Source organism: Ruditapes philippinarum, unplaced genomic scaffold (genome assembly GCF_026571515.1).
Source record: "Ruditapes philippinarum isolate M1 unplaced genomic scaffold, ASM2657151v2 ctg1593_1_1_1_1, whole genome shotgun sequence".
In the NCBI taxonomy this organism is placed as follows: domain Eukaryota; kingdom Metazoa; phylum Mollusca; class Bivalvia; order Venerida; family Veneridae; genus Ruditapes; species Ruditapes philippinarum.
Genome location: NW_026854843.1, coordinates 74600 through 91533, shown reverse-complemented (window position 1 = coordinate 91533; position 16934 = coordinate 74600). Strand labels below are relative to the sequence as shown.

General features: G+C 34.3%; 1 protein-coding gene across 1 annotated transcript in view; it reads right to left on the bottom strand.

The window, feature by feature from the left end:
• Positions 1-16934, bottom strand: part of LOC132741264 (adhesion G-protein coupled receptor V1-like) — a 124502-nt gene that overhangs the window by 48093 nt on the left and 59475 nt on the right. The window contains exons 44-62 of the mRNA XM_060729396.1: positions 16456-16555; positions 15415-15594; positions 14381-14635; positions 13823-13907; positions 13510-13654; positions 10717-10858; positions 10339-10583; positions 9680-9864; positions 8966-9125; positions 8139-8336; positions 7376-7522; positions 6823-7097; positions 5938-6203; positions 5241-5472; positions 4186-4390; positions 3087-3245; positions 2436-2583; positions 1485-1656; positions 112-244 (exon numbers count right to left, since the gene is read on the bottom strand). Of these exons, the coding sequence (XP_060585379.1) occupies positions 112-244; positions 1485-1656; positions 2436-2583; positions 3087-3245; positions 4186-4390; positions 5241-5472; positions 5938-6203; positions 6823-7097; positions 7376-7522; positions 8139-8336; positions 8966-9125; positions 9680-9864; positions 10339-10583; positions 10717-10858; positions 13510-13654; positions 13823-13907; positions 14381-14635; positions 15415-15594; positions 16456-16555 (3432 nt within the window). The remainder of the gene's footprint in view (positions 1-111; positions 245-1484; positions 1657-2435; positions 2584-3086; positions 3246-4185; positions 4391-5240; positions 5473-5937; positions 6204-6822; positions 7098-7375; positions 7523-8138; positions 8337-8965; positions 9126-9679; positions 9865-10338; positions 10584-10716; positions 10859-13509; positions 13655-13822; positions 13908-14380; positions 14636-15414; positions 15595-16455; positions 16556-16934) is intronic.

Below are 16934 nucleotides of genomic sequence, written 5' to 3'. Positions count from 1 at the left end.
TCGAAATCGCGTACAAAACTGACCAAGGACAGCTACTATGAATTTAATTTTTAAATATACATGTTCCTCCTGGAGCTTTTGAATATCAGATTTTTGTGTCCCGTTTATTACCTGCTTTATAACCACCTCGACAAAGACAGACGTTGTGTTTTCCTGTAACACCACCATACTGTTAGACTGTGATATATAATCCATTCCTGATATAGCCTGTTGCTTCACAGGTAGACTGGTATCCACTGACGTCCTGTAACAGTATTTAAAATTAATAATAAACTGTAAACCAGTCAAAAACACTTATCTTTACACCCCTATGACTCAAAAGTTTTTTTTTTCCAATCTAGAAGTATCGCATATCTGTAGCATATAGATAATATCCAAAATTACTTTATTTGAGTTAAGGTTCCAAAATAAAGGGGCTGCACCACACAAAGTTTTAATGCTCATCTATAAAAATAACCACTTTTAACAAAAATTCTTAGTTAAAAAGGGGGCATAACTCCAAAAATATAGCTTTCAAAATTATGACCCTCGTCTTACAAATGCCTTTTGTTATGGTAAGGGAGTATTTTAAGTTTCATATTGATACCTTTAAAACTATTTAACAGGCTATATTAAAGATTTGAGCCGCGTCATGATAAAACCAACATAATGCGTTTGCGACCAGCATGGATCCAGACCAGCCTGCGCATCCGCGCAGTCTGATCAGGATCCATGCTGTTCGCTTATAAACCCTATATCAAGTACCGAAACTGATAGCGAACAGCATGGATCTTGATCAGACTGTGCGGATGCGCAGGCTGGTCTAGACCCATGCTGGTAGCAAACCCATTATGTTGGTTTTGTCATGACACAGCTCATTTTGCATTATGATGATGATGATGATGTGGCAATTATAATAGCTTGACGTTGTCTTCAAAACAGACAAGTGAAAAAATGCTGCCATCATCAATATTATTTTATAATCAAAACATAAAAACAAAATGATGCAAACATCTGCAAAGTAACCTTAAAACTCCTGGCAGGGTCATATAGTTATATTTTGTCATGGAATTGAAATTGGCAAATTATTTCATTTTGTTAATTTTGTCTGGGCAAAATCTCTTGTTTGACAATGGCTAAGATTTTAACTGGAATAGTATTTTATTACCATTTTTATAATGTCTGTGTTATTGCCATAAATATTAAAAACTATCCTCAGTTACTTTTTTATCAACAACAAGAGCCACCGCCGCGCGGGGCAATACTGGACTTTTTTTACTTTTCTAAAAGCAAACAAATATAGGATTCAAACACATCTATAAAAATAAAATTCTTTAAAAAGGAAATTAAAGAATAATAATAAATTAATTTTTCCTTTTTGTTTTAAATTTTAACACGTAGGGCTAGGTAGGCAATGGCAACAGTTTCAGGAACACCAATAGGACTATGACAATAACAATCATTTTTCTTTCTTCGAAAAAAAGTCGAGCTCAAAGTGAACTTACGAGAAGGTGATTTGAAGATCTCCTGCCAGACCCTGCTCTCTAATGATGTTCAATGTAACGACCTGGTCGGACCCTTCCGGTTCCTTTGTAGATACAGCCACCTGCCTCCACTTCACAACACCGTACGGTGAATCATTTGCCAAGACAATCAGTTTAGCGGTCTTGTTCTCACCTGCGTATAAAATACCATATTTAATATCGGCTAAATTTTACATCAATCTGATTAGAATCAGTTCCTAATTAACGCTACACATAGGGATCTGACTGACAGTGATATTTTGATACTTCGAGTAATACATATCTGTGAAGGCGCTTTAATTGCATGGCTTAAAATAGTTTTCCCCGTAAATACGAACCCAATGAAGGCAAAAGAAATATGGTGACAAATCAGACCTACATGCGAAAAATTAACAGATCTGGACTTTAGTCAGGCTGACCCTTTTGAGACACAATATGCAAAAGTTGTACTTTCATGTATATATTCAGCCATTGCTCATTGTCAAAGGCAGTTATGAAGTCTGTGTTTCATTTGAAGGCATACACAAACTATTCAGATCATAGGTGTCTTTTGCAGAACTCTACCAAAATCTCTTCCATGGCATTAACAAATAAAATGGACTTTCTCATTTTTAATTTATAATAAAATTAGTTCCCTTACATTGACTATATAGAAATATAACTTCCCTAGTGTTGGGTTCTAGCTGCAGGTCTGATCAACCCAATCATCTTTTGAAATCAAATTCAAAGTTTCTACCCTCTGTCAGGCTTGTAAATTTTTCAATTTTTTTTTATTCCCAATTTTTTTAGAGTAACAGCCATAGTAATAGCAGCAAAAGCAGATGACATCTGTTGAACAAACCAAACTAGCCCACAATTCCTTGTTCTTGGTTAACTTGGTAAATCAGGTCTTAACATGAACTACCTTTGAGAAATAACAAAACAAAATTCTACCTATTTGAGCTCCCCTGCCAGGCAGTACCGTTCCAGTGTCAACAATCTGGGTCAGTTGTATGTAGGTCACTTCCTGTAATTCTGCAATGTCATCATCTCGAATTGTCAGAGTAATGGTGGCTCCCGAATGGCCATCGGCAATTTCAATCTGAATTTCGAAAATGAAGTCCTCGTACATGAACTTAATAATGAATCAGGCAACTATATTATTTGAAATTACATCACACAAATTACGTCATATGGCATGAAAAGCAGATGACACAAGTATCAACTGGATATCTAAAATCGCATTATATTGTTAACAAGTAGTCAATGAAAATAAGTCATTCTTAAGAATTTATATAATAGAATGACACTATTAATTCTTTTTTTTTCCACGGTGGTAGTACCATTGCCAATGAGGTTCATCTGAGGCCTGGTTATGCTTCTTGAAAATGATGATATAATATTAGCATGCATTAATTACTGCCTTTATTGAAATGACTAAATAAACCTCACTGCGACATTTACAATTTCAGCAAATTTGGCGAAAATTACAATTTTACCAAAGTTTGAGACATTTAGGGAACATTCTCAATTTTCAGTATTTAACACAAAAAATCTTCATACCGACTGATAAAAAACATTTAAAGGAATGCAAAATTTCCTCACCAGTCCTTCAAGTGGTGTGATGTCATTGGTGCCGTCATGGTCTCCCGTAGCAACCCATTTCACTGTCACATGACCAAAATAACCTTGGTGACGTATGATATTCACAGGTTGCGGATTATCTCTACCCGGTAACTCTTGGGCTCGTATTTCCAGTGAATCCTGAAATGGTTATACAAGTATGATCATAAATGTTTTCAATCATAAAATAGAACAGTTTGCTTGTATAATAGGGTCTTATTCCTGGTCATAAAAAAGAAATATTTCTGCCATATACCTAATCAATTTCTTACTTATTTATAGGAACCATAATAATATATTTCAGCATTAGGGTACAAATAGTATGAGCTTTGTTTGTTTTGTTTGTTTGTTTCATTTTACGCCTTTTCCCCAACTGTATTTTCAGTCATATAGGCGGGTAGTTTCCAAACCATCGTTCCTGGAGAGTTACACCAGTACAAGACTACCTTCCTCCGTGCTTAACTACCAAAGGTTCTCCAGCTAGCTCACGGAACGTCGGTGGTTTACTCAGGTGCCCGTTCGTGCCTGAAATAATGCACGGAAGGGCAAATGAGGTCTTCCTCCACCCGTAAAGCTGGAACGTCGAGATATGACCTATACTTTGTCGATGTGACGTAAACCCCAATCAAACAAACAAACAAACCAAAGAATCTCTCGGGGATCGAACCCCACGCCAGAGAGGTAACTGGATTAGAAGTCATCGACTCTAACCCCTCGACCACAGAGGCGGTATAAAAAGTTAAAGGTATTTTGTTGTATTTTTTTATTTTGAGGTCACAATCATAGAGCTGTTTTCCTGCTTCACTGATATAGGGGAAGACTTCTGGTTCCCTTTTTTCTGCAATATTTCAGACACAAGCTGGCACCCCAAGTAGAATATAAACCCTTATGAGAAATAAATGCTATTGGCATGTCTTTTTGTATTTTTTTTTTCGAAAGCATCTTTTGTAAGCTTAACAAAAATCTAAGCCAAAAATGCACTTGAATTAATATTTTAACAAACATAAAAGCATCCACATCAAAACTGCTAAAACAAACAAGCACACAAAAAAACCAAAAACAAATAAAAACTTCCACTAACCTGTGCTATTTCAATTATACCATGGGCATTATCATTTGATAAAATGTTTACGGCAATTCTATTATTAACGCCTATCTCAGCGCCCCCTTGTGGTGTACGTAGAAACACATAAAATGTTTCAGTGTCCTCTGGAATCGTGTCCTGCATTACGTACATGGTCGTCCTTAAAATATCTTGTCCTGCATCCAAAGTCATTGTGACAGTTCTAAAAATAGCAAAATAAAATGTCTGATCAACGTAGCAACATGCAAGTAAATATCACATAGTTACCAGGTCAGATAAAATCACCAATTTGGATATATTATTTTGATTCTAAAACGACATTAACAAATAAATGCTGCCATACCTGATATTTATACAAATTGCGCCCGATTTGTTTCCGTACTTATTTTCAGCACAACACATTTTTAATTGTTACATCACATGTATAATGATTACGTCACATGTCAAAATATAGAATGTCAAACTGTGATTTTATTGCAAAATAACACACACTTTCGGTTCCTCTATGTTCAATAGGAAAAAATGCGGGTTGTGTTAGAATTTATTCTTCAAACACTTTACAGTGAGTAATATATTTTACTTTTAAATTGTTAGAAATTATCCAAATACAAAAGAATATACAGTGAAACCTGTGTTAAAGACCACCTATAAATAAAGATAACCTGTAGATAAAGAACACTTTTTGACAACCTTTTATTAATAAAATGGAATAACACAACCTCTAAATACAGACCACTTGTCTATTAAGACCATTTTTTGAGCCGGGTCACGACAAAACCAACATAATGGGTTTGCGACCAGCATGGATCCAGACCAGCCTGCGCATCCGCGCAGTCTGATCAGGATCCATGCTGTTTGCTATCAGTTTCTCGACTGGTAAAAGGGTTGGTAAGCGAACAGCATGGATCCTGATCGCGCAGGCTGGTCTGGATCCATGCTGGTCGCAAACCCATTATATTGGTTTTGTCGTGACACAGCTCATTTATCTCTCCCTTTGGTGGCCTTTGTTCACCGGTTTGACTACATCATAATTAAAAAAAATAAAATCGTACCTTGGGGCAAAGTCGCTGTCCTTAACCTTGATAAGCTGGTATATGACTGGGTTTGTTGTTATATTTTTATCGGCTATAGCAATCAGGTTCATTTGTCCGGAAACTTGAGGGATCGTAATTGGAACCATACTAAGTGACGGCCGACCAGTCCACACTAACTCAAAATGACTGGCCTGAACCTCCCAGGAAAAAATCTCAGATGACCCGATTGTGTTTGCAAATATTGCATAAACTGTAATAAAAAACAATAATAATTATTATTTAGATAATCAATAAAGAAACCATTTAACATAAGATTGTTTAGTTTTCCATCCCCCTTGATGCTGTGGGTTTGTGAACTCAACTCACTCTTACTGCTGGTGAGTTCTAATCTTGCAAGGTACTTTGGATTCTTCCATGTGGGGAAGCTGGCTAACAGAATGTTTGTGGTTCTACCACTGTCATATGTCATTTATATAAGAAATTATGATCATAACCTCAATACCGCCTGAACCCATGATCCCTGGGTTGAAAGGCAGCCTTTATAGGCACCTTAACCACTAGGTCATCACCACCCTCGCATATTTTTTTTTAATCACCGAAAATGAAATTCTGAAAATAATAGAAAAAATTTTCATTTGAAAAAAGGAATTGTTAATTGATCTCAAGAAGAAAGTTAAGAAAACATTTCTGACTTAGCAAGACAGTTAAAGCAAACCTGTGTCATCAAAAGCTGTGAACAGTTCTACATTTTCAACACGATTCGTCTCGAGTCGTTCATGCAGAACAAATCCTTGCGCTGTGATATCCCAGCGATACACGTCTGATTTCTGCGGACTGCTCACCGTGTTGTCCCGATTGTTGGCGAATATCAGCAGATCAAGGGAGCGAATTCTGATGTGTTTAACATCGATAGCCCCAGATGTTGGTATGTTTTGATGTTGTGAAAATTTCTCAGTGGCGTCAAACTTGTATATCTTTGAACTGCAAAATATCATTATCACAATATTATAACCCTATAAAATAGGGGGTAAAACCATATCAAACATTTGATACCAAGATATTCAAATAGTTAAGTAAATACATTTTAAAATAAATTCTATGGATGCAAGTTCAAAACCTTTTACTCTGGACTTACTACATTTTGTATCTTAAGACGCAACTTAACCCATAACCAGCTTGAACGAAAATTGATTAGCTTTTGTGACCAATATAGAGCCTGGCTAACCATGTAGTTAGACCTAGTTCTATAAATTTGGCTGACCAACATTAAATTTACATCTAGACATTCCAAATATTGAAGCTGGGAAAGTTCATGTAAGAAATTCAGAAGGTTAAGGATTGGCAGCATTTTTGTCGGGTTGGTTGGCAAGGTGAACAGAATATTATTTTTTTCCCAAAGATAGATATTGGCCAAGAATCTATACAGTGAAATGTGGGTAGACATCATTAAATCAATACAAAATATTTTATATAGCAAAAATGATTGCAAAATAAGTTTGAATTTAAAAAAAAAAATTTTGTCACTCACAAAACAACTGAACATCAGTTTTACTGAACATAGTCTAAATATACAAAAACTTCATTTTTTTTTTTAACTTACTCTAATTGGTACGACTTCTGGACTGAGTCATAAAAGTTTGTAACAGCTAGAAAAATCTTATCCTCAATTTCAAATACTGCAAGAGAACTGGCGCCCAGTGTGCGTAAAGTTGAAACTTTGCTGAATTGTTTTTGGACTGGTTCCCAGCGCCATATGTCAGTATTGACCTCTGTGTTTCCACCGTTGTCTTGCGAGTTTGCTATCACTAAATAGTGAATATTGTTCCGGTTGAAGTAAACGACATCGGTTGCCCCTCGGCTATCAAGATTTTGTATCTAAAATATAAATGACAACTCTAATTAACACATTATTAGGCTGTTATTAAATTGAAATGGACTAGTTCTGGTTTGAATTTAGAACTTCTAGCCATTATACATGTATAAAGAATAATGTCTGTTTAGACAGTGCAAGAGTGCAAGCCTATAATTGAAGCCACTAACCACTAATATTAAAACAGTAAATGGTTATATTTTCAAGCTTGTAAAGTTTATCAAGGGAGGCAACTTGTCACAGTTTTTGGGTAATCAGGGGAGAGTACTACTACTGAACCTACCAGTAAGAGTTGTCCACTGTTGTCTACCCTGTACAGTCGACTGTGTGTCTCGTATCTGTTATGGTTACCTTTGTTTGTAATCACCAGATATTGTACACCATCAATGACAAATGCCTTTAATGAGGATATACCATCTGTTTCTACAGTCTGAAAATTCAAATGTACATGCTCATTATCAAAATAACAATAGTATACTTTCCATGATTTGAATCTGAAACAATCCATTTTTTGGATAAAGGGGTTTCAATATCAAACAAGATTATATAATGTCACTATAGGTCACACACATCAAGAAGATTATATTTTATTATAGAATTCAAATGGTGAACAATTTTACCAAGTAATCTCATATTTCAGTAACCCTTATCCTGCCCAAGAAGAAAGACTTAAAGGAACTCCACTTGAGGTTCAAAAGTTTAAAACATTAAATTTGGATTTCTTACGTAACGTAGATCAGAGGGGCAATTAAAACAGAAAAATATTCAAAATATAAATAGAAAATGTACTAAAAAATCAATAAAAAAATCATTGTTATGTGCTATTCTTAGCCATATTTGAGTGAAAAGCATTGCAAAAATAATAATTATTTCCAGTCCCCTTACATAAAAAAACCTCAGTGGAGTCCCTTTAAATTGAAAAAAGATATTTTTTTTAAACAAACTGTATCTTAAATGTTAAACATTTATTATTTATTTATCTATGTCTTTTATTTCCATTTCATCTCATTGTATCTAACATTACTATAATCTAAGCATATTAATACCTGAATAGGTACCAGTTCCCCTTGCCATCTGAACAATGTTGTGTACATGAGTGTTGCCATGTCAACCGGCCCTACTGACCCCTGTGACCCCAGTGGTGAGGTCATCTCTCCAACAACAGACGGTTTATGCATCAATATAAACACAGTATCATTGATCATGAAACTCGACCAGTCTTCCACATAAGTAGTTCCAAGAACCTAAACAAGAAAAAAAATATCAAAAAATCATGAAATTAAAAAGTACTAAATTTAAAATTAGCTATGTTTTCAACCCAAACTCTGTTGTATCTTGAAAATGGAATCTTTTTTGTATATATATCAACAGCATAGATATTGTTTTAAGTTTCATTTAAATAATCTCTCTAATACTTTCAGAGTAATTCTCTGGACAAGGAAAATACATCTACCATGTTAAGCTTTGACCTTTGAAGCATGACCTTGACCTTGGAGGTAGGATTCTCAGTGTTGTGCATGACAATTTGTCTTGTTTATGGTGAACATTAGTGTCAAATTACAATTATTTAAAAATCCTTTGATGGATGAAAAAGTTATGGACCGGACACAAAGTATAACTTCATTCAGACCATGATGACCTTTGATCTCCAAGTGTGACCTTGACCTTGGTGGTAGGGGTCTGGGTGTTGCACAAGACCCTGGATGAATGGCTGAGCTATAAACCAGACCCGATGTGATCGACAGACAGATGGATTGACAGAGCCCATTTTTATAACCTCATTTTCTCTTCGGGGAACATAAAATGTTCAGGGCAGAGTGCAAAAAGATTACACAAATATTTTGATATAAAAGTATTTGAATGTTTAAAATACCTGTATGGGTACCAGACTAACAGCCGATATATCTGCAGTAGTGGTGGCAGTACCCGGCTCTGTTGCTACGTCAACCATCACCTGACCTTCCATTCCCTGGGTACGGATGACCTCAAAATGTAACATTCCTACGCCCTCTTCAACTGATATTTCTCGCATTCTGAAACACAAAATATGAATTATCTCATTGCAAAGAAAATGAATATTTTAATAATTTAAAAGTATGACTCCTAAATAATTTTTATTTTCAGTTAAATGTTAAACATATGATTATAGGATAAACTACAATGGCCATAGGACACAAATTCCCCCCTCCCCCCACAAACAACTGTTTTGTCAGTCTACAGACAGTACTGAGGTCATGATGGCGGCTGGGGGGGGGGGGGAAAGAAGACTATGGAGGCATTGGGGGCTAGAGAACATAAAAATAACTTTGTATGAAAAAAATTGCTGATACATGACTTCTTTCTGATGATTTGTCCCTCGATATACTTTAATATTTGCCTATTGCACACTGATGCAGTCTGACCATTTAAATTTTATGTGTCGTCTGCTCAAATTCAGGATAATGATATCCCTTTAATTTAAATGAACAGTTCCAAATTCAAAGCTGGGCAAGTCCATTATACAAATTTAATGGTGTAAGGTTATATGAATATTAATAACTTACTATATGAATATTAATAACTTACTTTATGAATATTAATATCTTACTTTGTATTTGCTGCATACAGACTCAGTAAACCGTTCGGCGAGTCATTCGAGTTGATTATGATGGTTCTCTGTATTTTTGTCCCCAGCTTAGCGGTCCCGTCTGGAGGTAGTAATGTTAGCGTGAATCTCTCAGCATCCTCGGGTATGTTGTCATCCAGTACTGTGATGGTTATACTTGCCGATGTCTGAAGTTTTGTATATTAATAAAGTATTTTAAAAATACTCACATTGGTGTTAAAAGTATCAGCAATATATTTTTAATTTTGAGTAAATAAGAACTAAGATTATTTGACTAAGAACCAAGAATCATTTTCATGAACCCCTTCCACCCCCACTCCTCCCCTCATTTAATATGCTATCTGATAAATAAACACAGTAATTGTTTTTTTACCAATAACTGATAAACACTAAAGGATATTTTTAGTATCTCACTGATAAAACCCAATATTTCATTAATGAGAATAAAATATAACTATTCTCCAGTGTCAAGATAATTTGTTAAAACGCATTTTTAAAAAAAAATCTTGATGGCATTATATTATCTTGGTAACACAAATAAAACAACATTATTATATGGTATTCTATTAATTTCAAATTAATTTGTGACTTTGGAGTATAAAAGAATAAAATGAATCGTAATTTGACGAATTAAAACAAACCTGTTTATTTTGAAATGTAGCAAGACCTTGCATCGGGGACAGGTCATCTCTGTTAGTATCGATCTCAGGAACTATCTCAAATGGCACATTTACTACACCATACATTCCTGGTCCGCGCTGAATCACAAACTCAGCAGATGTTACCAGGGTGTCGTCTGCTGTTGGCTCATCCAAGGTCACAGGGTCAATGTCCTCAAAATACACAAATCCTGCTGCATCGTCATTGGCTAGTATTGTCACAGTGGCTGAAAGAGGATATTCATGTACAGGAATACTATGAGATTGCTGAACCATTTGAAACTTATAAATTTAGTGTTACAAATAAATTTTTATCTAAGAACAAAGAACTATTGTTGGGCGACGACAAAACAACCTTACCTCTGCTAGGCGTTCCAAGCACAAGTCCATTTTTAGGGTTAGAGAGTACAACCTCAAATACCTCGTCAGGTTCTGGTATATCATCATTGATAATCTCTATCTGAATCTGTTTGGTCCGGTCCCCGTTCAGAAATATTATCTCCTGTAACAAGCATAAGTAAAACATGTTATTTCATTTCTACGTATATGTTTATTTTATTGAGATTGACGATCTTGTTTCATTGGTTTGGTTTCAAGTAACCCAACTCTTGTTGTGATAATGTGGCGACTTTTAAGCTTGACTGGTTAAATACCATTCAGTAGTTGATTAACGGTCCATCGTCAGTATGTTTGCATGATATTTTATCATCGAACATAGAAGGTAACTGGGTTGAGACAATTGCACTGATTGTTTTCTTATTTATCTTCCTCCTTGTTAAATTAAGTGCGTAACAAAGGTTCAGACCAGGTGGGTCAACGCTGTACTATATTGTTTTGTCTATGTTGGGGAAGAAATTATTACACCAAAGAAAGAATAATATAAATAATTCCGAAAAAAAATTATTCAAATATACATAAGAAAAGCAACAACAACTTCTTCCAAAGACTGTCCAATATTGTACTGTTATAAATTTTTTTTATCAAAATAAAATAAATTCATGACAAGTAAATTAAAATAATCAAACATTGACATGCTAGAAATAAAATAAATATTCTTTAAAATAAGATCGCAATGTTAAAATGAAAATCTAAAATCAATTTAAAAAAATAAAAAATAAAACAAAAACAAAATTCAACCAGCTTACCTCAGGGAATAAGTTGGAACTCATTAAACCCAAAACCCTCCGTAATAAAACTGTGATAAAATAATACATGCAATTTGTTATATGTGAAAAGTGAACAAAAGAAAAGTGAACATTAGAATTCCAGTGATATTAATAAATAAATGAGATAACAAAAATAACCTGGCAAGAAATAAAGGTTTTACTCTAAAATGCTTTAAAAACTAACCAGAGGGATTATAATTGTGCATTAAAAGTCACAAAACTTCAACTAACCAGCATCCCATATAACCAGTGCAGACAAAGATCAGCCATATAATCTGTACTGTCTGATCATGGTCTGCACTGTTTGCAATTCAGTCATTACGTATTTTGAAATATTCCTTTAAAATGATGAACGGTATTGTCCAGATTGAAAGATAGACAAGTCCATTTAAAATATTTGGCTGGATATAATACAAGCATAAACCAATCTTGTCTTAATAAAACAAAATTTGCATAAAATAAAACAATATAATAAAATCTCTGTGTATTTTTAAAGCATTTCAGCAAACCATATTCTGATATTATGCAGACAATTTTTGTTGTTTGATTGCATAATTAACAAAAACAAACATCTGAGTTCAATATAACAAAAGAATAATCCAAAACCCCGAAAGTTAATATAATTAATGTAGAAATAAATAACAACAAAATATAACTCTATAGCGATCATCAGTTAGAAATTCAAAGTTAAAAAGGGGCATAACTAAAAAAAATATTGCTTTCAAAATTATGCCCCTTGTCTAAAACAACCTTGTCATAATAAGCAAGTATTCTAAGTTTCATGTTGATACTTTTTGAAATGTTTGAATAATGGACTACATTAAAGTATTTTGCATGACAACCACAATGATGCCCAACGATCATAATTTTCCAAGAAAAAAGCTAATTAAGATCACCCATCCGCCAAATTTAACTATTCATTATAGTCAGTTTCAAAATGACCTTTCCTTTATAGGCCATACAAATACAGATATATGATTGTAAGTCCCAAATTCATTGTATTTGTTAAAATCTGCACTAAAACATTACCCTTATAATCAACACACTTCTCAATTTTCAAATTATTTCACATCTAATTACATAGGCTACAGACCTTTGAAAGAAATGCCATGTTGAAAAAGACTATAGTATTGTTTCAATATCTATTCAACTATATAATAGATGTAGATTTCACTTATATGTGATACATATATATTGTTAATATTGGTATTCAATATTTGGTGCTATCAATACCTGAAACCTTGAATATGCAAACTTTAAGAAGTACATTAAAGAAATTAAACTTTTCTACATTTAATTAAAGCATATATCAAATTCACAAGTCATAGTAATTGGCCATTCCTAATGAATTATCGGTTCTGCAAATGTTATTATCAGAGCTTAGCAGCTGGAGAAAGAGCCTGCCTACTCATCAATGCTTTATCTTGGGCAAACAAGCTGGCGCCAGACGCCATATAAGCAAAAAATAAATCAGGACCAAAATCAATTGTTTTTGGTGACTTTTTATTGTCAAGTTTTAAGTCACTCGGATACTGTCAAGGTATTATCTCTAAAGGGATTCAAACCCCTAGGTGAGAGGGGTATCAGGAACAAAATTCAACTATAGTTTAACTTTGTTCGCTTGAACTCAGAGGGCCCATTCAAATTTATTTGAGAGATCATTGTTCAAGCCAAATGAGGCTCAAGAGTTGGAGTAATCCATATTCAAACAATACATGGTAGAACAATATATGCAGCTATTAATAGTTAAACACTGAACATTTTGAAATACATAAATAAAGAACTCCAATGTAAACATGTGTATCAATGAAATGCTACCTTAGAACTGAATCAATTTGAAGGCATTTTGCCGAGAACGGACTGTGAGTTCAAGCAAAGGAAGGTATTTGAGCGATCTGAGTTCAAGGGAATGAAGTTTAACAGTACCTTAAACTTTTAAGATACAAACATAGTTCACATAACTTTTTAGGCATATAGACTAACTTACCTGTGGTGTCACTTTGTAATCAAGTCCCATATTAGTTCCCTCCACAATGCTGTCCACATAGAAGTAAACAGACACGTCCCCGAAGGTTCCTCTCTCACGACTTACGGTCAGTGATATATTTCTGCTTACTTCGTCAACAGATACTCTGGAAAACATAATGTTTACTGATCACATAAACTACGGCGTAGGACTGTAGTAATATTCCTTATAGCTTCATTTTTATAAAACACTTGAATCAGTTTACAATAGCAAATTACATGAATATTAATAGTTAAACACTGAAAATTTTGAAATGCATAAATGAAGAACTTACACAGACGACCCCTGGGCAAATATGACCTCGCCTTTGGTCCCATCGTTAGCATTGATGATTACCTGGGAAACCAATCCAGTACTTCCTGTTCAAATATTAATATGGCATGTATATCAATTAAATGCTACCTTAGAAGTGAATATATAAAAATTCAACATTTTTTTAAGCTCCACAAGTGGAGGAGGATGTCAGGCACAATCAGGAACCTTAGTAGAACCATCAACATTCCGTAAGACAGCTAAATTGACAGAATCCAAAGTTCCTGGCAGGGTTCCAATCTGCACAGCCAAGTAATAGATATCTGAATGATATGTAATATTCATATCTCTAGCTATACAATTTAAGACTTTCAATGTAGGCTAGTAACCAGATCAGACATTGCCAATATGGGAAGATACGCAAACATATACATGACTGTGCTATGTATTTATAACAAGCTTCGATGATATCAAAGGTTCCCTGAAATTTCTAGATTCTGGAAAACATAATTGTGCTTAAAGTCCTATATAATATCATAAAGTAAATAAAACGATGTTTCCACGACCCTAAGTATCATACCTAATACAGGGGGATCAGACGGCACTCCTGTACCAACCATCGTCACATTCAGCAGACGCACAACAAAAACCTCATCCACTTCCGGGTCAAGGTCATCGATTATTGTCACAGCAATAGAAGAGGAGGCAACTCCATCAGCCATCGTAATAAACCCTCTCCTTGATACAAAATCAGCAGACGGCGTGGCAAGTTGTAATTCAGAATTTGTGAGGGAGACCGAACCCGTTGTTATTTCGTAGTCTATGCGAATTGCACCTAAATGATGGTGGAAATACTGAGAAATTATTGTGTGTCAAAATTTAAAATAATACAGATGCAATTGTGATATTATTTTCTCAGATGGAAAAACATTATCTTTAGATATTTCAAGCACAAGATGTCTGACAGTCATCAAATTTAGCACTGGCGGGGTGGCCCATGGCCAGTGAAAATTAGTTTGGACCAGTGTAAATTTTTAGAAAGTTTAGTTAAATATTTAGTAGAATAAATTTAAAAATGGAATTCGGGCCAGTAAATTCAAAATCTTAAATTCAGTGACTGGTGTGACATGTTATATGGCCATATTGTTTTTTGCCATATCACCATCGCCTATGAGCTTGGATTACATATGCAAACAACTGTTTATATAGAGCCATATAACATGTCTATAACTCAAATAGTATAAATGGTTCTTTGCTATATAAACAAATCAGCTTCAACCAATCATACTGAACCATTTAACCTTTACAAGCCATATAACATGTAAGACATATAACCTGTCTACAACTAATATTATAAATGGTTCTTTGCAATTTAACCCTAGCTGCTTCAACCATTCATACTGAACCATATAACATTTACGAGCCATATAACATGTAAGACATATAACTGACCAGACATATAACCTGTCCACAAATAACCTGTCAAACATATAACCAGTCCAACATATAACCATCTGAATTATAACCAGTCTGACATATAACATGTCTAACATGTAACCAGTCCGACATGTAACCAGTCAGACATCTTTATGTTTTACAAAATATAGGTCATACCTATAGCGCCAAACTTCCTATCCACCTGTATATTAACAGTGCCTGCGCCCTCGTCTACTCGTACATTAAGCGAGTTACTACCGAACTGTATAACACCGTGTGGGTTGTTACTACCAGCTATTGTTATACTGGCTGTACGTAGTAACTGGTCAAACACAGCAGCCCCACTAATACCTACACCTGAAATATATGAATATATATAGAGGATATTGAATGAGGTTAACGTTTAGAGCAAGATGCTCGCATAATATGATTTTGTTCAACTTGTTCAATAAATTTAGTATTGAATGTACCAGGATATAATAATCTATTTATCACATATTCAAAAGGGGAGCGGTTTACAGTTAAAACGAGTCATTTTTCAATGATGCGCAAATAACATAGCGCTAACATTAGCGCACTTTAACACTATGTTTTGCTGTGTAGGAATTGACCACAAAGGCCACTGGTCGATATTAAGTCCATTCTAACAAGACAAAATAAAGAAGATCACTAAAGCTATTTTTTTCAAGCAAAGATTACTTCCGGTGCTGATTTTCATATAACACTGTTCGATTTCACACCCTGATGTTGCTTAGATGTAGAAATTAAACAGTAATTTGTCTGTAACTGATTATAAATTGGTCACATGTGGAGAAATTTGTGATTACTGGTTAGTTATCCAGGAAAGCCAGTTAGGTGGACTGACTGCTGAGATAAAATCACAAATTTCCAAAAAAACTCTATTGTTACCACAATGAAATTTTCAATTCTTAAAGGAATAGGCTGATACAAAAGAAAGAAAAATATTCAATACAGGCTTTGTTTGTTTGTACAATTTTATAACATACCAACACAGTGAAGATCATATGGTACCGAAACAGCCTAATCTTGGGACTGTTACAAAGTTTGAAGCAACACCAGGGGTCAAAAACAATACATCTGCTGGAGCTAAGAGATACATAGACTCAAATAAGAAGGATAACGGTGGCTGCAATTCTTATGCCTCAACCATTAAAGGCAACCCCTCAGCCACAAGAATTTAACAAAAGTGGTACTAACCTGTAGTGGTGATGGTAGTAAGAACGAGTTGGTACTCTTCATTTAGTTCCGGTATGTTATCTGTCAACACATCTAAAACAATGGACTTCCTATTCTCTTCCTTTAATAGTAAACATTTTTTTAGAAAATGCATGATACAAGTTTAGTATAAAATCACATATAAAATTAAATTAAAAAAACAAAACAATTATTACATAAATAATCTCTACTAAGGTTTTTTTGATGTAATAATGAGTCTGGAAATATTTGTTTCAAGATTTTAATTCCATTTGTTGAAGGTCTTTAACAAAAAGATATGCGCAAAATAGCTCCCTCAGTTCTGAACAAAGATGCTATTATGCAAAATAACCTAAAAATAAAATGTTTTAACACTTTTAATTAAATCGAGCTAAAAATCCTACTAAACATTGATTTTCGATTTCGTTCCAAGTACATTCCTTTTCTATTCAATATTCTTATATTTAGGTTTTAAGTGCTCT